This window comes from Lissotriton helveticus, chromosome 4_1 (assembly GCF_964261635.1).
Source record: "Lissotriton helveticus chromosome 4_1, aLisHel1.1, whole genome shotgun sequence".
NCBI lineage: Eukaryota > Metazoa > Chordata > Amphibia > Caudata > Salamandridae > Lissotriton > Lissotriton helveticus.
The window spans coordinates 1,788,017,374-1,788,045,024 of NC_136063.1; the positions used below are offsets into that span (position 1 = coordinate 1,788,017,374).

Consider the following 27,651-nt stretch of genomic DNA (forward strand, 5'->3'; position numbering starts at 1 on the left):
CTCTGCAACACCAAACGCCTGTGCAGCCGGTACTAACACATAATCAATCCTGGAGAGACTACCATGGGCTCCCGAGTGAAAAGTATACTGCCGCTGAGTGGAATGAAGCAATCGCCAACAATCCACCAGACCATCAATAAAATCAGGCAGCCAACTATGCGTCCCCTTGACGTCCCTGGGTGGATGTGTATCAAGCCTACCTGAAACCACCGCATTAAAGTCCCCACCTAAGATCAGGGACCCAGCCGGGAGATTAAGCAACACCCGCCCCAGATCAGCAAAAGTAGTCGACTGTAAGCCTGGAGGAACATAAATAGAAACCACGGTAATAGTACGACCCTCCCACCGCCCCGAAATCGCCACATAGCGTCCCCTATCATCAATGACAGTGGATTCCACCTCAAGCGGGAGAGCAGTTTTAACAAGGATCCCAACTCCACGAGATCCAGAGGAGAACCCAGCATGGGCAACCAGACGATACCCCTTCCTGTTCATGGCATGACACTTATGCCCCACCAAGTGAGTCTCCTGAAGGAGAACAATATCGGGGGATTGGCGTTTCAGGAGCTGTAGTACCACCCCACGCTTAATCTTGTCCCCCAATCCATTGACATTCCAGCTCATCAACCTCAATCCCCTACCCCCTTCATAAAAGAAAAAGAAGATCCAACCACGAGCTGGGTCCAATGCTTCGATGAAAATGTCCTGCAGTATAGCACCTTGCAAAAACAACAAACACAACATCCACACCCCCATCCGCCCACCCCCAAACAACCCATTACAACACCCCCCACCCTGCACCCCTGCGTATGACTAAAAAGCCACCCCACCTTGCAGTGTGCCTGTCGCCCCACACCCAACTAAACTACGAGAAGTAAGGCTGAGGAGGAATAAATCCCAACGATATCCCCGCAACCCCCCGTGCAAAAGAAAACTGGCAGTAATAAGTCAAATCCAGAACCACCGTATTAAAAGTCCTTTCGTAGTCCCCGGAGACCTGGAAGATGGTGCTCATTCCTGCTCTTCAGGTCCTCCCTCCGCTTCACCAGGCTGACTCTCAGGATCCTGTCGGGCCGGCAGGGTGTCCAACAATCAGCCACCACTTCAGGCTTATCAAAAAAGTACACCCTTTCGTTATATTCAATCCTCAATTTGGCAGGAAAGAGCATGGCATACTTAAGGTCCATCTCGCAAAGTCTCCTTTTCACACCCAGAAAACTGAGCCGCTGTTTCTGGACCATCGGTGTGAAGTCCGGGTAAAACTGATGGAGAAGTTTTCAAACTTCAGGGGACCACCCGCACGCGAGGCCTGAAGGATAGCGTCTCTGTCCCGAAAGTTGAAAATCCGTGCTATCAGAGGCCGCGGCGGGGCTCCCACTTTCGGTTTTCCGACCGGGATTCTATGGGCCCGTTCCACCATGAAAAACTTGCTCAGTCCCTAAGGTGCTAAATGATTGATGATAAGGTCCTCAACAAAAAGGTCAGTAGCTTGCTCCTCTGCCTTTTCCGGAACGCAAATAATACGGATGTTGTTCCGCCGGGCCCGTCCTTCAAAATCTTCCAGGCGACGAACTACCATGTAATTCGAGGCCCCAAGAGTACGGACTTTGGTTTGTAACTCAAAAACGTCGTCCGTAAGGCTCAATGTTTTAATATCCAGCGATTTAACCCTTTCATTGGTTTTTGTGAGGTCCGTCCGGATCAAATTCACATCAATCGCCACTGTATCCAACTTGTGGGCAAGAGTCTCCATTTGCTTCCCGAGGGAGGACTGGATACCATCTATGGCGGCCATCACATCCTGCAGCGTCGGCTCCACCACCGGGGTCGCCGAACTCTTCGCCTCCTCCAGCAACCTACCGGTTCCGCTGGGCGACCCCCGAACCTGAGCATAACGATCCATGACGTTGGTTTGGGTATAGCTGCCCCTTCTGGTGTTCTTCACCCTCTGTTTGTCTCCCTCAGGTTTGCCCGCCATGTCGGGACAGTATCGAACAATGTCCCAGGTAAAGGCGAGAGGAGGGGAGATACAGCAGACCGAACAGGGAGAAAAGAACAAATTCCACACAGAGGGACTGCCAACCAGGGCGATAGAGCGGCAGGGGGGCCGAGAGAGCGAAAGTCAGTGGGGCGTCGCAAGTCCGGAGACCACAGCGATAACCAAAAACGAAAGTGAAACTGAGCTGGACCGGGGCTCTTCGCTGCCCCAAGCCGTTGTTGTTCAATTATGCCCCGGGCACCATGTCAACTCGGGCGCCGGGCATCCAGGAGACGAAGGCCGTAAACTTCTCAGCCCCACAACTCCGGTCCCCGGGGTCCGATCGGGACGGCGGGAACGATTTCAAGATCACCGGTGGTTCATCCGCACAAAGATGTAAACTGCAAACAGGATAAGTGACAGGATATATTCGGGAGGTTACGAGGGTCTCTGGAGCCCCTAGCTCACGCGGCCATTTTGGTTGCGCACGAAGCTCCTCCTCGAGCATTACATTTTTGGCAAAGTAAGCAAATCTTGGCACCTGACACATCATGTTTTCGTGGCCTTCATGGGTACAGTCAAATCACCGTTAGATATGTTTGTTAAAGTGTCATTTTTGTATTTTCAGTGTACTTTGTTGTGTTTTGGTCTCAGGTTGTGGAGGCCATGTCACCGATCATGTCCTTTGTGACAGTCATGGATAATATTTGTGGTCCGGAGACTGTTTTGCAGGTATTTTCCGACTTGCCTTGTGTGCTGAAGATGTCAATCATGGTGTTTAGGAAGTAGGGTCCAGGGATATCTGGGCCGATGGCTGGCTTCTTGGATTATTGCCATAGTTGGAATGCACAAGTACTGGTTTAGATGTGTCTGCATTCTCCTCTCAGTTGTCCACAGTACAAGAGCCTTTGAACGTAGTACCACCTTTGTCATCATGCATGCTGTTTTAAGGGCAGTGTAGCAGGTGCCATGCATTACAGGTCCAGGTGTGTGTTTGGAGATATGTCATGCTAATGAGCATTTTTAGGTCGAGCTGACCTAGCATTCAATGCGAAAGCATTGAATGCTGTCAGCAAGACAACTAATGTTACCCGTATTTGGGAATGTGGACACGAGAGGGTGCACGAGCGCAGATTTGCTCAGATTTGACCTCGTGAGCGCGCACGGCGCCGTGCCCCTCTCGTGCCTTACATTCCCGTGCGCACACAGCCAGCCCCCACACCCCTGCACACAGGCACACGTACACACAGGCAGGCACACACACAGGTACAACACACGCAGGCACATACAAGCGCACCCGCCCCCGCCGCCGCCCGCCGCCCCCCGCTTACATACACACACAAATGCGCACACACACACTCCCAACCCCGCTCACCGGGCACACGCAGGGCTTCCATCACTGTGGGGGGGCGGGCACCGTCAATGTGCCCCGAGGCCCCCCCTCACCGGGTCTGCTATACTCTTCCCCGTCCCACAGCCTCACAGCACTCCTCAAGTACAGTGGGCGAAGACTGCAGGCGCCGCCACTGTCACGAGCCGCAGGGAACGCCAACGTGCACGCTCACGGCGTCACACTCCTGCCCTCTCGCGTCTCTTCTGCGCTCCAGGCCGACGTGCGCCAAATACAGTAAAACAACAGAACCTCAACTGCGTGCTCCACAGTTTTATTTATTTCATTTACGTACTTGTTTAGTGTATTATGCCTACTCTTGATGATTCCCTTTTCCGATTGCTAGTAACAGGCATTCATAGACAGTGCATCATTTAGAAGGAGCAATCACTTTGTAGTGTCTTATCGGCAGACCTGTAAGGAGAGGACGCAGACAAGGGATTCTTAAGTGTATGTTACTGTGCGCTGTTAAAGCCTGACGGTGCACACCCTGTGCAACACATTCTTGTCCACCCTGCCAACTCTAGCAGCAGAAGTGTCCATCCCGCTTCTTCCCTGAACTTTGCACTTCTGCTTGGGCGCACCCTTCTGTTAAACCCAAGATAATAAGGCTCGTCTCAGTTTAGTGTTCGTGCATATGTTTTTATAGACGTTTCTCACGCATGCTCACCACACTCCTGTACCGGATGAGCTATTGCTCTGTATTTCTTTAGAAACATCTTACTCATTGAGGTATGATCGGCACGATGAGATGTGTGTAGTACTTCACAACATTTATCGTAGAGAAATTTGTTGGTAACCGTCTTGATTACAAAGTCACCGTAGTTTGAATTTTAAATGTATTTATTATTTTGTAAATATATTTATTGGTCCAACAACGACGAAACAGGTTGCCGTATATTCACTGCAGTGGCAGAGTGGGTGAGTTTGGAGCACGCAGATCAGGCCAGGTGTCTGTGTAACATGCCGATTATTACACCTGGCAGAAACAATGTATAACTAAATCCTACAACATCGAAAACACAGCCTCCGAAGTACGTCCAATAACCGTTTTAAAATAGCAAGATCGTGGATCGGTACAATGAGGTGTGGGACAGTATATACCATTCATTCAAACCTTATTTATTTACTTATTTATTTATATCGCAAGCACCTGGCAGCATGGACAGTGGGGTGCTTTACAGAATACCTGGTAACCATATATTGAACGAAGAAGGTAGATTAACGGGGAAAACATGGTCAGCATGGGTTTAGAGAGAAAAGAGTACAAAGAGCAAGAAAGTATAGATGATCTCTGTATAGGTGGTTTTCCACCTGAAGTGGATAAGGTCCTCCGGTCTTCAAACAGGTTGTTCCAAATTCTAGGGGCCAACATGAGAGGGCCTGGTTCATAGTCTTGGATTTTTGTTTTGTTTCAGAATTTCTACTTTCATTTGAACTTGGTTCCTGGTATTTCTCCTACCTCTGGAGGCCTGTGTTTGTTATTCATGTAGGTGTGTGCCTTTTGGTGCAGGACCTTATGGGTGGTGCAGGCACTTTTAAAGTGAATTCCAGCATCTAAGGACCACCAATGGCAGTCTTTCAGAATTTAATTGATGTGTCTAGATTTGTTTGCACCTTTAACGAGGCAAGCAGCGATGTATAGGATGTTCCAGGGAGGGGTGAGAATAGCTTTCAGGTGTCTGCAAGTAGATCACTGCCATTATCAAGATGAGATGATACTGGGGCATGAGCCATGGCTCTGAGCTATTCGGAGGGATGGAGTGCTTAATTTGCCTGAGGTGGTGAAGTTGGATTGGATATGTGTTTTGCAATGAAACTGCTATTGTTAAGGGTGAATCCTAAAGATTTAGCACAGAGTACTGGTGTTGGTGTGAAGCCATCTCAGTTTGGTTCTGAAACCAGTGTTCCATGTGTAGCAGAAGGAATTAGGTTGAAGAGGTGGTTAGGTAGAAGTGACAAAGTGCTCATCCATTTTGTTAGGTTTTCCATGAGCAGTTTGAGAGTGGAGATGTCTGAAGGGTTCGATAATCTAGTTACTAAAGTATATTTGGGAGTTGTTGGTGTATTGAATAGAAATTCTCTGCGTGTGAAGCATAGTACCAAGGCTTTCCATGCAGAGGTCAAATAGAAGTGATCACAGGATATATCCTTGATGTACACTGGAAAAAACTGGAAGAGAACGGGATCTGAATGTGTCAATTTTCACCAGCTATGATACGGAAGTGATCAAGGATTGAATCTATTTCAGCACTGTGTCCTTTACTTCCATTCTTGAAAGGGGTATTTGTAGGGGGTTCTGTGGTTTATTGCATTGAATGCTGCTGACAATGAGAGCAGCACTAATACATGGGCTAAGCCATTTGAGATAAAGATGTAAGACCAGTAAGATTGTCAGACATTTAAGCATGCTCTGCTAGGATGTCTCCCTGATCTGAAGGTTGCATCATCTTCCTGGAAATGCCTATCCAGTCTTTTTCCTTGTCCGGTTGACAGAAAGAATGTTCATTTCATTTGGGTGATGAACATTGTGAATACAAATATCTTGTGTGAAGCACAACAGCACAGGGGCAGTCTTACTGATATTTGCATCATATTCCGTGGATGGGGGGACTTTTTTTCTTTATATTGTGGAAATGTTTACCTGTGCTGGTCTTTCCGTTTAGCTCCAAGATGAATGCGGTATACCTAAAACCAGTTTTTACTTGTCAGCCGTGTGTTCTTTCGGGCTGTTGAGAAGGTTGCACATACGTATCGGGTTAATCGGGTGTGCCAAATTTTCTCTGTCTTGCTGGTAATGTTAACGCATAACTCCATGTCACCAAGGAAGCAGTGCTACAATACTGGGTATCTGTTTAACATCTTAAAGCATTCGAGGAGATTTAGTCCTTTTTCACTTCAGTTGATCCAATTGAATTAACACATTTGAAATCAATTGTTAAGTATAAGCCCAGTATTCTAGCATTGCTTGCTTGTTGATTTGGATCCATCAAATACCCTACCTGCAATTAGCTTGGAGGCATACATCTTCCTGGGCTGAAGTAAAAGATTACAGAATAGGCACAATAGACAAGTGAGTTAAGCAATTTGTGTTGAGGGGTAGGTGGGTCAGGGCAGGTGCTAGAGACCCTCACTCTATCTATTTATCTTTTGCCCTCACTCTATCTATCTATCTTTCGCCCTCACTCTATCTATCTATCGCCCTCACTCTAGCTATCTTTCACCCTCCCTCTTGCTATCTTTCGCCCTCCCTCTAGCTATCTTTCGCCCTCCCTCTAGTTATCTTTCGCTCTCCCTCTAGCTATCTTTCGCCCTCCCTCTAGCTATCTTTCGCCCTCCCTCTAGCTATCTTTCGCCCTCCCTCTAGCTATCTTTCGCCCTCCCTCTAGCTATCTTTCGCCCTCCCTCTAGCTATCTTTCGTCCTCACTCTATCTATCTATCTTTCGCCCTCACTCTATCTATTTGTATTTTGTATTTGTGTTTGTTTTTGTATCGCGCATAGCTAACCCATTAGGTCTCGTAGCGCTGACAGATGGATAAAAACAGAAACAGTATGTATGGAAGGTGGATGACTAAGGTTTGAAGAGCAGAGTTTTAAAGTTCTTACGGAACATAATCAGATTATCTTTTGCCCTCACTCTATCTATCTATCTTTCGCCCTCACTCTATCTATCTTTCGCCCTCACTCTAGCTATCTTTCGCCCTCACTCTATCTATCTATCGGCCTCACTCTAGCTATCTATCGCCCTCACTCTCGCTATCTTTCGCCCTCCCTCTAGCTATCTTTCGCCCTCCCTCTATCTATCTATCTTTCACCCTCACTCTATCTATCTATCTTTCGCCCTCACTCTATCTATCTTTCGCCCTCACTCTATCTATCTATCGCCCTCCCTCTAGCTATCTTTCGCCCTCCCTCTAGCTATCTTTCGCCCTCCCTCTAGCTATCTTTCGCCCTCCCTCTAGCTATCTTTCGTCCTCACTCTATCTATCTATCTTTCGCCCTCACTCTATCTATCTATCTTTTGCCCTCACTCTATCTATCTATCTTTCGCCCTCACTCTATCTATCTATCTTTCGCCCTCACTCTAGCTATCTTTCGCCCTCACTCTATCTATCTATCGGCCTCACTCTAGCTATCTATCGCCCTCACTCTCGCTATCTTTCGCCCTCCCTCTAGCTATCTTTCGCCCTCCCTCTATCTATCTATCTTTCACCCTCACTCTATCTATCTATCTTTCGCCCTCACTCTATCTATCTTTCGCCCTCACTCTATCTATCTATCGCCCTCACTCTAGCTATCTTTCGCCCTCCCTCTAGCTATCTATCGCACCACCACAGCATCACTCAGGGGTACCACAGCATCACTCAGGGCACCTCAGCATCACTCAGGGGCACCTCAGCATCACTCAGGGGCACCACAACATCACTACCACAGCTTCACTGAACGCCACAGCATCACTCGTCGCCACCACAACATCACTCAGCGCCACCACAGTATCAATCTGTGCAACCATTCAACAATAACTGGTTCAAATATTTTCTCTCAATGTTTCAAGCTTTATTACAAATGTCACAAAAAGATGTTATTATTTCACTTCTGTTCTTGGGATTTTCATCACAATAAAATACACTGAACATAATCTTCACAATTGTTATTTACAAAAGTTTAAGCTATTGCCATTATAAATTACAATAACTTTTATTTAAGTATTAATTATTTAAAAAAATTAAAAGCAATTGTTATTTGTAATATCAATACATCTAAGTCACGTAAATACAAAACATGTTGCATTACAAATGCTATAGGCGTCACATTTGCAAAAGATAAACGTATTGGCATTGTAAATGACAAAGCTATTAATTTCGCTATTTTCAAAACCAACACATAAATAAAAAATGTGTAATTTACAAGACCAATAGCTCAAACTTTCCTAATGCGAGACCTATTGCATTGCAAATGCTTGTTGTTGTCCCAGGGGAGTGCTGAATTGAAACTTGTGTATGCTCTCATTTGTGAAGAATGCAGTCTAATGGGTTGCAGGTAATTCCATCTGGGTGAATGCCAGGATATACAGGGACAGATGCATAAAAAAAATAGTTTAGTACAGCAACCAAAGTTGCTGCACTGCCTTTCACTAGAGGCAGCGAGCAGTGCAGAACCTTTTGGACTAAGATACGGCACTACTGTTCTCTTCCCCAGGGCTGGGGCACAACATACTGCCTAGCACCATGCATGCACCTTTGCACTATGTGCGTGATGGCTAGCATAGGTTTTTATAGTAGAAAGGTACCTTTACAGTTCAAAATACCATGCCTTTTAAACTTTAAACACATTTCATGTGTGCTCTACATTACTGCACACCTAAAATGTGTGAAACGTTAAGCTAAATGAAGATTCTTCCTACTTCGTGCATACATCTAGGAGGCTTCTTTGTGCAAAGCTCCATATAACAATTTTAGTAGATAGGGCTTTGCTTTAAAAGTCATGGGTGGTAGCGTGGGAAGGCCCAAGTACCACCCGTGGGATGCCTTCTTGATGAAAAGAAGCAATACGCCTTATTTACATTACTTTAAGTGCTACTTTTCGGTCCAATGCAAAGTTTTTGCACTGGAAAGTAAATATATTATCTACCTTTGGTGCCACTTTGCCTGACCTTGCTACAGTGAAAAGTGTTGACACATCTGCCCCACGGTGTTTGAGAGGTAGAGTTTTAGCTGTTTGCAGAGGTGTGGCCTTTGTAATACAGGAGTAATTATGGTGTTGAGCAGGGGGGTGACATTCGTTTTAGAATGAGTTAGCAGGGTTGTGGGGCTCTAAATGGAGTAAGGGTTCAATTGTTAAGTTTGGTCATTCTTTTCTGTGCACACTGCTTTTGTAGTTTGTTGCATGTTGAGGTTCCATTTCTATTAGTCCTGTTTGTGCTTCAATAGTCATATGCGTGGTCCAGTGTTCACACATCAGGAATTAGCAAGTGCAGAAACACTGTCCCTGAATATACATATATAGTGAATTTAGACAAATAGTGCTATACATAACTAATCAATTCAGTGGAAAACTATATCATTGACATTAAAATGTTACTGATGCTAGACATAGTTAATAAAATATGGTGCTTTATAATAGACAAGAGTGCAAGTAACATATTTGTGTTATTAATGGATAAAATATAACTTATCCTCCTTGTTGTTGATTTAGATTCGTGCCAAAAAAGAACCTTATTCCACATAAAATAATAAGATGATTTGCAGCAGCAGTATAATTATCATAAACATTGACAGGTGATGTGCTATCCTTAGCTGCTGACTTCAATGCACAGATGTGTGGAGATAGAAAGTCCTGGCTTCGGAGCTAAACCGGATTTGTTTATTTGGAATACTGCAGAGGGTAACTAGAGTGCTTGAGATGTAATCTGTTGGCTGGTCTCTAATGATGAATGAAATCAGATTGTCCAGAATGTGCAACTCATTTTGTTTCTTCTGATTGAAATATGTTTGATTTAACCCTTCGTGCTATGAGTTATTGACCTTGGCTTGCCCGAAAGAGATGATCGTTCTGGTATGTCTTATTAAGGCGGCTAACTCCCCCATTCGAAGGCATGGGAGAGAATTTGAATACTTTAAATATCATCTGCCTAATGGCAGTTGATATTTAAAGTATTCAAATTCTCAGTTTCCTACTGAATAATGAAAATTATTTTCAGACCCACTTGGAACAATGACCCACAGACTGCTTTATCATTCTGATACATTAAGTAAGATTTATGCAGGAGAGATCTACAACAGGCACGTCTCCTCCATAATGGCGGAGGAGCGTCGCCCAACAGCCCGCGCCAGCAGATGGTAAATAAAATGACAATAACAGTTATTGTAATTTTATTTATGCTATCTGTCCGAGCCCCGCTGGGACTATAGAGTGGGGTGGGGCCAGCCAAGTCAGGGAGGAGTAGAATGCACTAAAAAGTGCGCTTGTGTGCTTGGCTGACCGTCCTAGACTGGCCAAGCACACATGCTCACTTATGTTTCTCCAACCTCGCCGTGTTAGAAGGCCATGTTGGAGAAAAGGCACAGGCTCCAGTGCACCGCCTGAGCGGCAAACAAGGCCACTCTGACCAATCCTGGTGCTACTCTCATGTGAGAGCTGCGTCTGGATTGGGTGTGGAGCCTGTGCCATGAGGGCTCATCCCCTTCTGGCCTGACGGTGATGAGAGAAGCAGCGATGCGGGCGTCAGCGGAGCAGCAGGTTTACATTATCATTTTTTTTATTTTTTATTATTTTAAACCACCTGTTTACCAAACACTTGCCCACCTCCCACAGCCACCCTGCCACTCAAGAAAGGTGGCAGCCACCACTGATCTACAATGAGGCACAAATAAGTATTTACAAACCTATCATAACACCAAAGTGACTTCTAGCAGCAGCCTTATGTTGTTTGGGTTTTAGACATCACAGCAGATTCCAATTGTGTTAATAGTAAACAAGCGTGTGACATTAGGAGTTTTCATTCTCTACAGACGGTAATCTATCATGAGATTAGTACCCAACTTTGCTTAGGAGAAAATATCACTTGAAATCCTGCAAAGGGAGACCGTATGTGTAATGCTGATTAACTACTATACCAGAAAGGTTTTTATTTTTATTTATTTGTGCTCTTCCTTCGTGTTTCTTGCTTATTGTCTCTTATTGTTTATATATCGCCTTATCTAAAATATTCTTGATTAAGATAACATCAAGAGGATGTACGCATTTAGTATCCAATGTTGCCTGTATGGGGGGGCCTACTTTTTTTTTATTTTTGGGTGGGGTGGGTGGGATAGAACTGTAAAAATTTCAATAAAGAATCGTTAAAAAAAATAAAAAAATCCTGCAAAGAAGAGAATGAAACCGAGTAGGAGCATGTCCTGGCCCCCTTCTAGTTTCACATTTAAGCAGATCTTCTGGCATCAAGCCTAAATTACTGAATAGCTCAAACGTTTCGTCGGCAAAGCTGTAATACGCAACTTGAAGCAATGATGTATCACTCCTTAAACTCTCTAACTGGGTAATACGAGATCAACTGTAATTTGAATGTTCTTATAATAAACAAAGCAAAGTCAAACGATCTAGTCTTTGAGAGAGGTAAAGTCCAATGTATTTGCTAAATTAAATTTAATAGCTGTTAAGTGGAATCAGAGATCTTCAAATAAATAGAAGTTATTTGTGGAAGCATCACGTATTACCACAATGCAAGAAAGTAATGCACACTTTATATGGCAATATGAGTTTCAGAAGTTATCACCTTGTCTCTGTTAATCACGTTTATCAACATCAATAAACATGTAGAGTGTTGTATTCCACTAAATTGCGGAAATGTAGATTGGCAACACATTCTGGACTTTTTAAAATTCAAATTCTGTAGGGTTACTACATTGGGTAGCACACTGGCAGAAGTCCTAAAATAGGAATTAGGCTTGATCATCTTTAGGGTTAGAGCCATAGTGTCAAAGTGGTTTCAGATAAAATACCACTCCAGAAAGGAGAGTTTACCTCTCTCTTTTTCTGTTTGTGAGACCTGGCATCTTTTGGCATGGTTTCCTCTGTCTTTTTGCCTCTGTCCTTCAGTTTTTGACTGTCTGATGGATTAATTTTTGCTGGCTTTAGGACTCTGGGCACTTTACCACTTCAGACAGTGCTAATATGCAAGTGCTTCCTGTCTGAAATGTAATCGTTCAGTTCAATTCGTTTTCCCTTCCATAAAAGTACATGCATATGTAACAATCAACATTTCATCCAGTTATGCACATAAGTATATTGTCAAATTATTATATATCAAATAAAAACATATCTGTACATCGCACTATATATTAAAAAGTGGGGAATAAAAATACAAAATAGCAGCAGATTGTTATAATATTAAAGTGCCACGTGCCCTCACAGCATGTCTTAAAAATGAGCCTACGTGTAAACGGGTTTCATTGTCAGACAGTTGGAAAATTGATGAAAACATGGCTCCACTCTGCCTGATATCGCAATATCTCCTTTTAAAAAGTGGGATAAAAAATAACCTTGTATACTATTCATAAAATTTACAAAACAGTAAAAAATGTTTTATGTTTTGGCCTTACTTATTATTACTTGGGCAAGAAATAGCAGCAAGATTCTAATGGTACCCAACAGGAAAACACAGTAAATACTTAACTGTGTCAGCTTGAAGCCTAAATAACAGGGAACACTCCCATCTCCCACAGGGCTGCTTTAAATAAATGGGTGATGGCAGGGAGGTACTCTGGGACAAATAAGCGCTTATAAGCGGTTGGTTTCCCTACTACACTTCTAAAACGACTTTCCCGTGCTAGATCATAACAAGCTAAGGCTACTTCTTTTTTATGAAAAGTAGGACATACATCTCTCTTTATAAAAGCTCTCCCCATACTAATTTTACCAAATTCCGATTTGATATATGCCAACCACAGAATCAGGAGGCCACTATCGCAGGAGATGCAGTCATTTATTATATCTCTTGTATGTAATGCCTGCTCATTACTCCAGATGGATAACCAAAGTAATAATGACCTCACTGATGAAATTGGTTATATATAACAAATGTAACTCTTTATGGCAGATAATGTGGGGGGACGAAAATGGTACACTCAGCAGTCGCCTGCAGAACCTATTTTCCTCTGACGGTTTCGCAGTTTGTGCCTCCCCAGATTGCAGAACCGCAGATGGCAATTGAGACACATTGGGATATATAGATTTGCAGCAGAACTTTCAACTGCCCCCGCCACGAGGTTGAGGAAGGGAGAATAGTGATCCTATTGCCTTTGAGAATAACATTCTATGGTGTGCAATATTAGGTGACCAAGCTCCAGAGGCCAAAAAAATTACTCCTAAATATGGGAAACCCTTAACACTTGTTAGGGAGTTATTTCCTACTTGCATAGTAGACAGTTGAATACAATGTGGCCCACATGCCATAATGTGAGATTTTGCTAAATTAGTTCGGAGATCTAGATTAAACATAAGTAAATGCTGACACTAAAACAAGCATTACCTTGGGGGACCGAGCAATTAGAACTGCATCACCCGCATATAAAAGTGTAGATAGGGATTTCCCTTTAACGGATGGAACATCACTGGTTATGAGAGCTAAAGCTGGGTGGAGATCATTGATATAAAGTATGAACAGGAGCGGGGCTAACACACACCCTTGTCGAACTCCCCTGCCAATGTCAATACCCTTAGATACAATCCAGTTGCTGTTTATTCTAACTCTGGCTCTCATGCTCCTGTGGAGAAATGTGAGGAAATGGACAAGGGGTGCATCCAAGCCCTTACGTATCAACATTTGTTATAGTTGTGATTGATTCACACAGTCAAAAGCAGCACTTAAATCCATAAATGCCATGTATAAAGCCACACGGTTCATGACTGTGTACTTACCTATTATTAGGTTCAAGTTGGCACATTGCTCAATTGTCCCAACCTTACTTTTAAATCCATACTGGGGGCGGGGGGAGGTATAAGATTGACTTTACTTGGGCCCACTCCTGAATCCTATTATAAATACCACGCCCTAGGACTTTTACAGTTGTATCGATCAAAAATATTGGTCTATAACAATTGTAATAATATTTGGTTTCTCCATGATTTGACTATTTGATTTACTAGTAAGTCCCTAGTACAGTGCACCAGGTGTGCCCAGGGCATGTAAGTCAAATGCTACAAGTGATCCTGAGGCACTGATTGTGCCCTCCCTACTCCTGACACCCCCCACTCGAGTAGCCCTGCAAACATGTCTCAAGCCTGCCACTGCAGTGTCCCTGTGCGCAGTTTTAAACTTCCATTTCTACCTGGCAAGTACACCCACTTGCTGACACTTGCCAGGCTCAAACCTTCCCTTTCATTACATGTAAGGCACCCGTAGGGTAGGCCCAAGGTAGCCCCACAAGCAGGGTGCAGTGTATTCAAAAGGTACGACATGTGCTATTGTGTTTTACCTGTCCTGGTAGAGAAATACTGCAGATTTCATTTTTGACTACAGCAAGGCCTATCTGTCCCTTGGGTTAGCATTGGAGCTGCAATGTAACATCTTACAAGTATATCTTCCATTTGGGAGCTGAAAGAAAATTGAAGTTGGGTGTCTCTTGACTCACCTTTTAAAAACACATCTTTTAGTGAAGTTGGTTTTTAAATTGCAGGTCTGAAAATGCCACTTTTAGAAAGTTGCAGTTTTCTTACTTTAACCATTCTGTGCGTCTGCCTGTCCCTAGAATACATGTCTGGGTTGGATGACAGTTGGGCTTTGTGTATTCACTCTGTATGTCCTGATGGCCCATCACCAAGCTGATGGTCTTCCTGAGCTAGAGTGGTGGGAGGAGTTGACACTTGCACCTGAATAGGGCTATGCCTCTCCCTTCACAAAGCAGTCTCTTACCCCCGGTAGTGTGTCTGGAGCAAGGGCCAGGAAGGCCAGGGTCTTGTGCACTACAAAGACTTTCTTTTGAAGTTTGCCTGCTTCAAAGGCTGAAATGGGTATACGTACTTGACCTCTGACACCATATACTCTGAACACTTCTGGATTGATGACATTCTGTCAGGAAGAAGAGCTGTGTTACTGTCAGGAGGGACTGCCACTTTGCTGTTTGCTTTGCTGTGTTGGTTTTCTGCTTCTGTCCTGGGAGTGAGAGGACTGGAATTTACTTTCTACATCCTGCTCTCCAAGTTTCTCCTAAGGCTTGAGTATAGCTTGCCTCTTGTTGAAAGTCTTAGGGCCATCAAATACTTCACCTGCAGCATCTTGGCTTTTCTGCTGAGAGCCCTTCTTTGCCAAGTGGTGCCAAATCCAGTTCCTAGCCCCCTAGAATTGAGCGTGCTCTGTTCAACAAGAAGAAACCAGCACATTGCCTTTGAGTGTGACTTAGGAGCCGTCGCTGATGTTCAACACCACACTGCTGCCTCCACCGGAGCTGTGATCTTGCAACGCAGGCCAGACGCCACCACAGCACGTCTGATGGACCGCCACAGAGGGAGTCCAGAGAACAATTTTGCCGAAGTCTGTGGCACCCAGCTCCGCCTCCACACCCTTTGCCCCGTGGCGTGACATCAACATTGCAAAATTGACACTGTGTGACTTCACTCTTGACACTGCATCAACCAGCACCACCGGCAGAACCAAAACCTCACTGCCAGTGTTGCATCACCTCCCCTCTGCTCTTAACTTCCTGAGCACTGAAACGCCAGTGACCTGCACTAACAGTAAGGAACGTATGCCACACCTCACCTCCCAGGAGCCTCGAAACATCTTTGCTTTTTCATCTTTTTCAAGGTACTGTAACTGGCGTTTGTGCAACTCTGTAGCCGGCACATGCTCCATCCTGTCCGCCCCAAACTTTGAGATTCGACTCCATCAAGCACATTGTTATAGCCCTATGTGGAACTATTTCATTTCTAAGCGCTATAATTGCATTTAATCTTTGAGGATTTGTAATTTGACTTGTGTTTGTTGGATTTTTGTCGTTATGGTCTTGTTTTATTCAGATAGATATTGGCTATTTTTCTAAACTGGTGTGGAGTACTTTTGTGGTGTTTTGGTGTTTTCACTGTGATACTGTGTGTGTGTGTGTGTTTGTGTACAAATACTTTACACATTTCCTCTGAGAATACGCCTGACTGCTCTTGCCAAGCTTCTAAGGGGGTGGACACGGGTTTTCCTGAGGGTGTAACTTGCTTACCCTGACTAGAGTGAGGGTCCCTGTTTGGACAATGGGCAAACAACTGCCAACCAGAGACCCCGTTTCTAATACTAGTAATGAAACAAGAAATATCTTATAACAACACCACATCGAGTTGATTCCACACATCGAGCATTGATACATTACGCAAGATGTTTTCACAGGAAAGGTCCAGAAAAGTAAATATTTGGGTTTATACCATACAAATGTTTTTGGAGGCATATAGTAAATACATCAAATTAATGACTATATAAGGTCTTACGAAGATTGTAAAAAGACAAAAGATATTGGCATTGTGATCTTGGTGTCCTAGATCATACCTCATGTACCATTACTCTTAACACTTCCTCCAGTTTACCACAAAAACATTTCTTATGCTTTGACAGGCTGAGTGACTTGGAAATATTGGCCGTGTAGATTCTGATAAGTGTAATCAGCAAAAATGATGTGAGTAGAGGTCAAGATGAAATGCAAGAACTTCATGGCATAGTGAAGCACCCCATTCAAGATCTGTGAACATGGTGTGGTGTGCATTCAAGCCAGCTTAGATCATTCACATCCATTACATATGCCAAATGGTTATCTCTGTGATGTCTCTACGACAACTAATGGCATTTAAAAAGGCAGTTGATGAATACAGCTTGCCAATAAGATTGTTAAAACAAAGGTATAGGAGGGACCATTTCAGTGTATATTATTCGTACGGGAATTGGCAGACGAGAGATACCTGATGGTGCCATTTTAACCTCTCTTTCTGTGTCATCTATTTTTTTTACTTTAATGTTTTCCAGGATTATTTGTTTTCTTAATAAAGTTGTCAACTTAAATTGGTATTAGTTTATGAATGAGGGCACTCTCGTATTAAAAAGCTGGAGTTCACACTTTTGAATGCCTACACTTATGTGTTGTTTCTTCAGCCATCTTCCTCGGATCTTTTCGCATGCCTTATGATGAAATCAAAAACACTATCTTGGAGGTGGATGAAGAGAGGCTAAGCGAGTCCCTTATTCAGGTAGGATGCTGAACTTTCCTGTTTTTGTTCTGCAATGTTCTAACCTTTCATCACCCCCTTTTAATGAACATCAAAAGCATAAAACACAATATTTGTTTAGGGCAGCATATCTTACAAAACTGGGAAGATCCCTAACCATATTATGCTGCGGTAGAAGTATTAAAGAATATATTTGAAAATCCTAATTGCTATTGACATATTTTTGGTTTACGTGTGACTAATATACCAGTGGAAATACAATTGGAAATATGCTCTAAGCTGTAGACCAGCAGTACGTGTAATAAAGAACTCATTTGCATACACGTTTTGTACAAGACAATGACAGTAAAACAGCTTTAATATAGCTATACTAATTGCTGAAGACATCACAAAACATCTGTCTGCATTCGAAATTTAAACTGAAATGAGCAACATGAACTACATTTACCCTTGATAATTAGTAGTTAGTATGGCAATTATAACAGCAAAGCCAGTTTACAACACAACCAGTAATTGGTTTAAAAGGTAAGGGGAAAAAACAGGATTTGTTTTTGCTAGGTGGGCACTATCACTCACCAGTACGAGAAGTTCACATGCCATGCAATGAACAGAAAACGATATATCAGGTATTAGATTTTTGAAATAGTAGATTTTATTTTTACTTTATAGTGGTCACACTCCGGGGCCGTGTGAGAGCTGTTAATTATAGCGTTTCAATGGTATTTCTACATAAGTTTTGGGTATTGTATACTTAGGGACCTATTCACAAAGCAAACATAAATGCATATAATCTGAGGGTGTGCACCGTATGTCTTCATGTATGTACTACTCATGTGGGTTTTTTGAACTTGGTTTAAATCAGTGGTCGTTTCCAGGTCAGTGTCCGATGGGTGAGTAGGGAACTCACATGCACATGTGGAGAACAGACGCCCAGATTTTATATTATAGATGTTCCCAAACATTTTAAAATAATTTTCTACACTTAACATAAGCACCTCACTCACACCGTTTTGTTAACTAGTGTGTTATATAGAAGGTGTTGTAAAGTGCAGCAGCGTTTTCAATGTTCACAAAATAAGGGGAGGAATCAAAGAAACTTGAAAGAAAAATATGTTAGCTGAATAATTAAAAGCATTTTTTTTTAAAGTGCACAACTTCAGAAGTTTTCCATCCCTATACAGCATACCGTTTAAAGTCTGTAAAATCTTTACATGTACTATTAGGAAACTCGAGATATCACGTTTACCATATATTTACCTGTGTAAATTAATACCTGCAGAATTTACACAAGAGAAGAGAGAGGGGCCAACACTTGTAATTAGTTTTTTTTTAAAAAACATTACTTGTTGCTACTCCATTTATTGTGTATGATTTGCCATGTCTGATTTGCCATGGCAATTTTTAGTCAGAAACAAGTACTATTGTATGCTGTACTACATTACTTCATGGGGCTTGTCATGTGCATACTATAAAATTTATTAAGTTGGCGTGGAGATCTTACCAAGTAGAGAGAGCACTTAGGAGAACCGCAAATATTGTAGTGTCTCTCAGAAAAGATGAGAGGTAGGCAGGCGCTCAAGTGAGGAGAGATATGTTCCACCAGTTTCAGCACTAAACAGGAGCTGTCTTTTTCGTTTGTGCATTTGCTCATGAATCTACAAGTGAGTATCATAAGATTAATTTACTGATCGTGGATGTATAGCTTTGCATAATATGCACTGAAAGTGTTTGGGACACACATAGGTTCCGGCTTAATATCTCAAATTGAATTCTGGCCCTGGCTGGATGACATTAGGTCTTCCAAGAAATCAACAGACTGGCTCTCATTCTCATGGGCCTACGATGAGTCTGACTATCAGAGTTTGGACTTTCCGCAGCAAATGGAGTCAATAATGCCTGCACTGTAGGTATTGGAATGTTGAACTTTAACAGTGATGATATTCCCAACTATTATCATGTGCGATGGGATGGATGGGGCAACGTTCTAATGATGAGTCAAATATATGTAGAGGAATATAATTTGAATATAGGTTTGGACAAGTGTAGCAAAGAAGCAGAGCAGCTCTGAACAGGGTCGGAGGCAAAGACAGAGTCAGCGAATGATTGGAGTAATAGCTCCATTCTGAGAACGGAACTGGACTATCACTGTGTTGTGATGTAATGTTCTTTAAAGAGGTGTCTTTTTAGCTCTTTTCTAATTGAGTTAGGGCAACTCACAGCCCATGTACTCCTTCAGATAAGATATATATTTCCAATCGAAGTTTTAGTTTACTTGCCAAAGAATAGGTGTCACTTAAATGGCAAGAGCAATTGTCGCAGACCACAGGGGGTCACAAAGGTTTGGCCATTTGACATGTCGGTCCCATAAGGAGCGGCTGTGATACTTTGCTTTTAGTTAGAGTTGGAGAGGGAAATCATTCCTTACCTTTTTTAAGTTAACCTTTTTGCTGCTAGGCCTTTGCTCCCAGTGTTAAGCTTTTTTGGGCTATTTAGAATTGTTTGTGCGTAAGCCTTCATACATTTTTTTCCCACATAGGCTATCCACGCCAAAGGCATCCAGGGTTTGTAGATTACCTATGAGGGGACCGAGAAATTGCCAAAAATATAGCTAGATAATGATATTTATTGGGAAAACAGCGCTGCAGATGAAAGTGTCTGGTTTCTTTCCTACAAATGACATCAAAAAAGGTTTGCAATGCTAAAATCACCATCTTCCCAGCTTTCAGGAACAGACAGACTTGATTCAGAAAACAGATTTTTTTTTATCACAGTTTTTGCGATATTACTGGGAGATAGCCCATTTTCCTATTTTTTGTGCTTTCAACCTTCTTCCAGTTTGTCGTGGAAACGGGTGTGAAACCCATAATGGAGCCTGAAATGCAACACGTTTCTGACAACTAGACAAAATTCTGAACTCAGCATGGGGTCATTGTGTAGATCCTTCAAGGTTTCCTCAAGGAAACTAAGTGTTGAAATAAAACAATATTGAAAATTAGTAGAAAAAAAGTCCATTTGTGACAATACTTTCATTTGTAACTTTGCGTCTCAATGGCCGATTTACAAAAGCAATATACCATTTCATCTACTAGACCATTCTGGGTGCAGGGATATATAGGGTTTTTGGGTTTTCCAAGAGCTCGAGGTACCCAGAACCAATAAGTGAGCTGCACCTCACAATGGTTTTTGATTGTGTACTAGGTATCAAGAACCAATAACTGAGTAGCATTTTGAAATGTTTTTTCATTGTGTTCCGGATATAGAGCAATTAATTAGGCAAAATATAGAGAGTAAAAAATAGGTATCAAGGAAACCTATGTATTACCGAAATGCACACAAGAAATGGAGTTTAGAAGCAGTGGTTATTTGCACATCTCCGACTTTGTGAGTGCCCATAATAGCATATGAATTAGAGGGCATTTTTCTAAATGTCTTCTTTTTTACACACTGGCTTACATTTAGAAGACACAAACGTAGAGAAATACAATGGGAAATAACACTGGTTATTCTGTGTTCCCCTAAGTCTTCCGATAAAAATGGTACCTGACTTGTGTGGGTAGGGCTAGTCACTGTAACACGAAAGGTGCCAAAACGTATCATGGACATATCAACATTTTTCCATTGAAAACTGACCCTTTTGTTGCAATGTGCCTAGCTGTAGATTTTGGAGCCTAGCTCATCGGCCCCTAGGGACACCTAGCCAACCTGCCCATTTTTTAAAAGTAGACACCTGGAGAAACCCAGGGTGGGGTGATTTGTATGACTCTCGTCAGGTTTTCATACCCAAAAGCCCTTGCTAACTACAAGCGTTGACTGAAAAAACACATTTTCCTGACATTCCAGTGCTGGAAAGTTCTGCAATCTGCAGGGAGCTGCTAATTTCCTACCACCTACCATTCCCCCCAAGTCTTCCGATAAAAATGGTACCTCACTTTTGTGGGTAGGGCTAGTGGCCATGACACGTAAGTGACCAAAACACAACATGGACTTTTTTTGCAATGGGCCCAGATGTAGATTTTGGGCCTTAGCTCAGCTGACACCTAGAAAAACTGAGCAAATCTACACATTTTTGAAAACTAGACACAGGGGGGAATCCAGGGTGGGGTAACTTGCCTGGCTCTCACCAGGTTTTTTCTTACCCTTAAGGCCTTTCCAACCTCAAACTATGACAAAAAAACAAATTATCCTGGCATGTCTGTGATGGAAAGTTCTGGAACCAGCAGGAATTCACAAAATTCCTTCCATCCAGCACTCTCCCACTGATCCCAATAAAAATGCTGCCCATACTTGTGAGACTCGGCCTAGTGCCCACAACAGGAACAGATCAAACCAAAGTCAATGAGTGTCCCTTTGCGAGGACTCCCATTGATGTTAGTTTGCTCCGTTCCTGTTGTGAGTACTAAGCCCAGCCACACAAGTGGGGCAGCATTTTTATTGGGACAAGTGGGGAAATGCTGGGTGGTAGGAATTTTGTGGATTCCTTCAGATTCTGGAACAATAGGTCTTAGAAGTGCAAGGAAAATGTGCGATATTTGTCATATTTTGAGGTTTGCAGGGTATTTCGGGTAGGAAACTTTGAGGGATCCATGTGTGGCACACCACTCTGTACTTCCCCGGGTGTCTAGTTTTCAGAACTGCCTCGATTTGGTAGGTGTTTCGGTGTGTCTGCCAAACCCAGGCCAAAAAACTGCAGCTACGCTTTTTGTTGATTTTGCCACATTGCATCTTGGCGGGCATATTTGCGGGCACTAAGCCCACCTACACAGGTGAGGTACCATTTTTATCAGGAGATAAGTGGGAACTCTGGGTGGCAGGAATTTTGAGGGTCCCAGCAGATTCTAGCCACCCTCGAGTCCTCCTTGTGTCTAGTTTATGAAGATATCTAGAGTTGGTAGTTTTTCCCTAGAGACAATGTATAGCCTGGTAGAAAAAGACATAAAAAACAAATATTACTGCACAATGATTTACTCCTCAAATACACACACATACTGGTTGAATTTGGCACGAGTGTGAGTGAAAAGGTCAAAATGTAAATTTTATGAACAAAAGACGCCACAAAATTGAAGTTCAGTGTTAATAAATAAAAGTTCAGACTGCTGAACCAATGACTTACAGCTCTTGAGCTGTAAATCAACTGCAAGCCAACAACCGTATTACAGGCCATTCACACACCTTTCATCCGTGTCTCACACAAAACCATTCACACCACCAGCCACGGGCCCAACACATTACAACCCTCACATCAACAAACAGTGCCATTCAAGGGCCCATCACTTTCAAACGCCTGCAGGACTGACACAGCAATCACTCCGTCTGGCAGCTAATGGATTGTGTGGACTGGCATTTTGCTGGCAATGTGTGTGTTGTCCAAAAGCAAGTCACTGCACACTCACTGCCAGCCAAATGCTAGCTCACACATACCACCAGTGAAGCTCCAGTCTACGCACACCACCAGCCAAGTGTCAGTCCACACACATCGTCAGCCAAGCGCACAAAACCCTTTTGTTGCAATGTGCCTAGCTGTAGATTTTGGGCCCTAGCTCAGCAGCACCTTGGGAAACCTAGCAAACCTGCACATTTTTTAAACTAGACATGTGGGAGAATCCAGGGTGAGGTGACTTGCGTTGCTCTCACCAGGTTTTTTGTACCCAGAAACCCTTGCTGAAGAACATGTTTTCTTCACATTTCTGTGATAGAATGTTCTGGAATCTGCAGGGTGCAACTAATTTCGTACCACCTACCATTACCCAAGTCTCCTAATAAACACACCACCAGCCAAGTGCCAGTATACACACACGGCCAGCCAAGCACCAGTTCACACACACACCGCCGTCACTTTTTTTTTTAACAAAAATTAAAACACAAACCAATTTGAAGGAAATGAAAAACCAACAATGAGTACAAGCATAACAGGTCTAACTAAGTATATATCGAACTACCGCCAACCGTGAAACTGAACAAAAAATATAAAACTATACAGACCAGTCAGTTCACTTTTACTCTGTGTTGCTCCCAATACCTGAGTTGCATGTGGTATAATTTGAAACTTGTGGGCACACATATCCCAGGATTAGAAGGACACTCGGTGCATTACAGCCAACACTCCTTTTACACGCCTCTTCAGACACAGACTCTACATTTCCTACCGTGAACGTTTTTTTGGGGGGTTGGGAGTAATATAATCAGAAAAGTGGCAATCTTTCAATCTAGCCACATCCTCCACCACTTTAACTCTAGAAACACTTGCGTGCTCCACTGCAACAAGGCTGCCTATTACAGACTGCTGAAAATGAACAAAAGGCATCTTTGAATCTGGAGAACAATCCTTCATTACAACAAAAGTATTAAAGGCTGCTAAATGAAACAAATGGACAGCCAACTTCTTGTGCCAAATGTATACCATAAGAACATCACTGCAAGGCTCCAACCTCTGATCTACACCACCCGTGTCCTCATTCTAGTCTAAAATGCACACAGGTTTGCTCACTTCTGCAACCTTACTCCAAACAGTCACAAGTGAAGTGCTTTCATCATGAGCGGTAGTAAGCATGTGGACATTTCTCCTGTCTGAAAATATCACAGCGAGAAGTTCATCACTACGCAAGGCACTGTCCTCTCTGAAGTTTTTTTACATACAAGCTATTTAGGGTAATCTTTATGGTTAGAACAGATTTTGCCACATGCAACAGTGTCCACTATGAACAATTCATTGAGAAATTGCACTCCATTGTAGAAGTTATCTATGTATAAATGCTGATCTTAGTTAAAAAGTCCTCTACAATTTTCTCACTGACTGCAAAAGTGGATGGAAAACCGGGAAGGGGGGGGTCAATAGAAGAATCCCTACCAGACTACACCCTGAAATTATACAAATATGCAGCACTACTCTGACATCATATACCTCTAAATTTCATAATGTGCTATCATGCTTGGAATGTACTGCCTTAAAACCAAACTGCCTTTGAACAGGACCAAAGACTCACAGCTATTTCTTTCCCTGGAACATAGATCTCTGAAAGGAAATGTACAAAATGATCAAGGAAAGGCCAAATCTTAAAGAGATGTTCACAATCAAGGTGATCATGTGGCAATGCTGAAGCATTTTCACTAAAGTGCAGCATCCAAAGCAGAAGCAAATAAAACCACGACTAATGGTTACAAGAAATATAGCAGTTGCCCTCAAGGGACTAGTAGACCAATATGAAGACAGCTATGGCTTCCTTATCAACCCCATCAACAAAATTAAACCCCAGAACTTCTTCACCTCATCCAGATTTGCGGAAGTCCACCGGCTACCTTTAGAGGCTGGCTTAAGTCTGGCACTGTTGTCCCTCAAATACTGTTCAGCATACAAATTAGTCTGGCCAACAATCTCATTCAAAAATACATCGTCCATAAACATCTGAAATAAATTTATAGCCAAAAACGATTTCCGAATTGACCATACACCCTGCAACACCTCTAAAATCAGGCAACAAAGGCCATGCTTGGGGCAACCCCGAATTCAGCACTTCCAATGGAAAGCCTTCCAGCTCCAGGCTGCAATCAAGATTCCTCTTGTTGCACTATCATCATATCATTGTCCTCCTCTAAAAGAGGTACTTCTTCCACATTGATAGTGGCTTCAACATCAGATGATTCCTCTTGCACAGACAATTCAATGGCACAATCTTGGACTTCGACCTCTGCCTCAGATGCAGAGTCAGTCTCAGAACCTTGGAAGATTTAAAATGCAAATGAACAACCTGCTGAGCGTTCAACTTGAAGTTAACCATAATCCTTGCAAATGAAAGTAACTCAACAAATAACACAACAATAACCAACACTGTAAAATAAGTAATAAGCAAACTGTGGCTTTATCACACAGAAAGTAAAACTACTGGCATATAGTAATCTGGAAGGAAAAGTCAATCAATACAAAGCACACACAGACCTATATACTTAAAAACATTATTACTCACTTGCCAGCGGTAGCAATACCGAGGATCAACTGCACCTACTCTGTACAGACACATTGCCTCATTCTCCTCTGCTCTCTGTTGTCCATGTGCATGGCAATGTCCCCTCCCTTTTGCTTTCCATGACCTTTGTGCTGTACTGCCATCCCGCTTACCCTATATGATGTTTTTACTACTCCAACCCATGACACCTCCCCTGTATGGTCAGTTTGGTGTCCCTGCCCATCTCCCTCCTACCCTCTGTTATCTGAGAAAGTGTCCCTACCCCATTCCTCCTACACTCCGTGATCCAATGTACCAAACTAGCCAACATTTTGAACTTGGTAAGAAGGCGATTTAAAAAAAAAAGGGAAATGATTTTCCCCAATGACTTACATTGAAAAAATGAGATTTTAGGCAGGAGACAGATAAAATAAAGCCTTTTTAGGGATAAAAACATCCAGAGTCTCCTGCCTCAGTCAGTTCTGTTGGCAGGCATGGTTGTCCTGCCACTGCCTCTTCCTTCTGCCCTTAATTTTCTGATATTGCCACAATCTCTCTTGCCTGCCCTGCATGGTTGGTTTGTTGCCCCTGCCCCCTTTTCCCCTGCCCTTCATGGTCCGTTGTACTGCCACTGCCCTTCCCACCTGGCCAGTGTTGTCAACTTGTTGCCTCTGCACCCTCTTCCCTGTACTCAATTATCCTAGTCTATGCCCCTGACCTCTGCCTCCCAACATTATTTGATTGAACAACTAGATTGCTAACATACTATATTTATTAGGAAAGTTTGATAGGCCTGATGTCATCTTGAAGTAATAAAAACTGTAATACCTAAATCATTTCCTTAAAAAATTATAAAAATGAGAGGTTCGTATTCCCATGGAAATGATGGTTAATGTTCTAAAAAACTAAATTGAGGACATATTTTCTGAGTTCTCAAATAGCAACAAAGCACTTTTAAATGATGTACTATCTTTATATTTTTTATCCAGTGGATCACTTGATTTATCACTTGATTAGATGTTACACTTAGAGGAGAGAATTTAGCGTTACAGCTAGAGCTGCAAACTTTGAAACGGTGGGACAAGGTTTGAGTTTCAATGTCACTTAATCTCCCCATACCTGAAACCAAAATGAATGTGTCCGTGTGTCATGTAAATTATGCTCATGTAAAGCACTCCAATACCTTCGGGTCAAAGTCTGCTCTACATAAAACTGAAAACAACAGATATATATATATATATTATGTGTTGTGCACACTTCTGTTAATGGGCTATACTTGGGCTACATTTGGGTGATATTTGTGCTACATTTAGGCTCCTTTTCCCTGGTGGCCATCTTGGGAGACTTATTTGTTATGAAGCTACCTAATTTTCTCATTTACTGCAGTATCCTCAGTAGAAAATGCTTTCAGTTTTACACTCCAATTCCATCAAGATGCCGTTCAGATGGTCACACTTTTGGCATAAATTCTGAAGTTTCGCACTCTAATTACTCATTAGAACACTGTGGTAAAGCTGCTGATCAACTGGCAGTCGGCTGCTGGTGTTGAAAGTGCATGTTTCAGTCTGCATATCACAATGTTTTAATGAAACTCGTCTTAATTTTTCTCTCAACAGAACTAATCATAAATTCTAATACAAAATGAACCCCGCCATTTTGTTCCTTTCTAAATGAAATGTTTTAAGTTTTACCAGTTTGATTCAAACAAGATGGCATAAGTAAGACTATTGCACTTTAGTTTTTCTCTAGAACACTCTGGGAGGCTGCAGTAGAACACAAGGGAATTAACTTGACAGGCTGCTCCTGTTGGAATTGCATGTTTTACTGAGAATGTCAGACTTCATTCTCATATGGCTGGGAAAGATAGTGTGAATTTACAGAAAATATGCTCTCATTTTAGCTTCTGGATCACCTTCAATAACCTCTATGGGAAAATCATGAGAAAACTGTTTTCTCTCAAACATAATTCATGAAATCCAGACAGAAGACTTATTCACAGGGTAAAATCACCTTCGGACACACTACAATTCCTAAAATTAGTATGGTACCATCAACAAATGATTTATATTGTAACTAAAATCTGTTATCACCATTTATACGTTCTCTTTTTAGTGACCCTCGAAACCTGCCATTTACTACATTGCATTTCAGTGGGGTGCTATCATGTTTATTGGTCCCAAGATGTCTGCCCGCACTTCCTGGTTGTAGTGCTGCTAGTCAATCAGGTCTCACCATGAGATCTGAGCTCAGGCTCTGTCCAGATATAAAAAATGATTTTTCCTTTAATATCTCCAAAACTACTGAACAAACTGATTTACACCAAATCACAAAAACCTTTCTTTCTTGATCTATAGCTGCCTTTCTGCCAAATTTGGTGTAATTCAGTCCACCAGTTCGGCTTGTAGCTGTGTCGAAAATCTCTATGGAAATTAACAACGGAAGTGCACTTTTTTGCCCCCAGTTTTTCTCGGCCCCCGCTAGTTAGATCACCGTAAAACTTTGCATGCACAGCTAGAATAACTGGCACACTTTTTGGAGGAAAATTTGTGAGGATTCATCAAACGGCGCCAAAAGATATAGGCAAGTTAAAAATCGCCTATCTCATGGAAACTAGGTCCTAACTATAACTGGCGACTGCCAGTA

General features: G+C 42.5%; 1 protein-coding gene across 2 annotated transcripts in view; it reads left to right on the forward strand.

Annotated features, from left to right (window-relative positions):
- DIAPH2 (diaphanous related formin 2) overlaps positions 1 to 27,651 on the forward strand; it is a 4,230,744-nt gene that overhangs the window by 2,126,401 nt on the left and 2,076,692 nt on the right. For both annotated transcript variants that reach the window (XM_078688424.1, XM_078688425.1), the window contains one exon: positions 16,998 to 17,092. In XM_078688424.1, the coding sequence (XP_078544550.1) occupies positions 16,998 to 17,092 (95 nt within the window). The remainder of the gene's footprint in view (positions 1 to 16,997; positions 17,093 to 27,651) is intronic.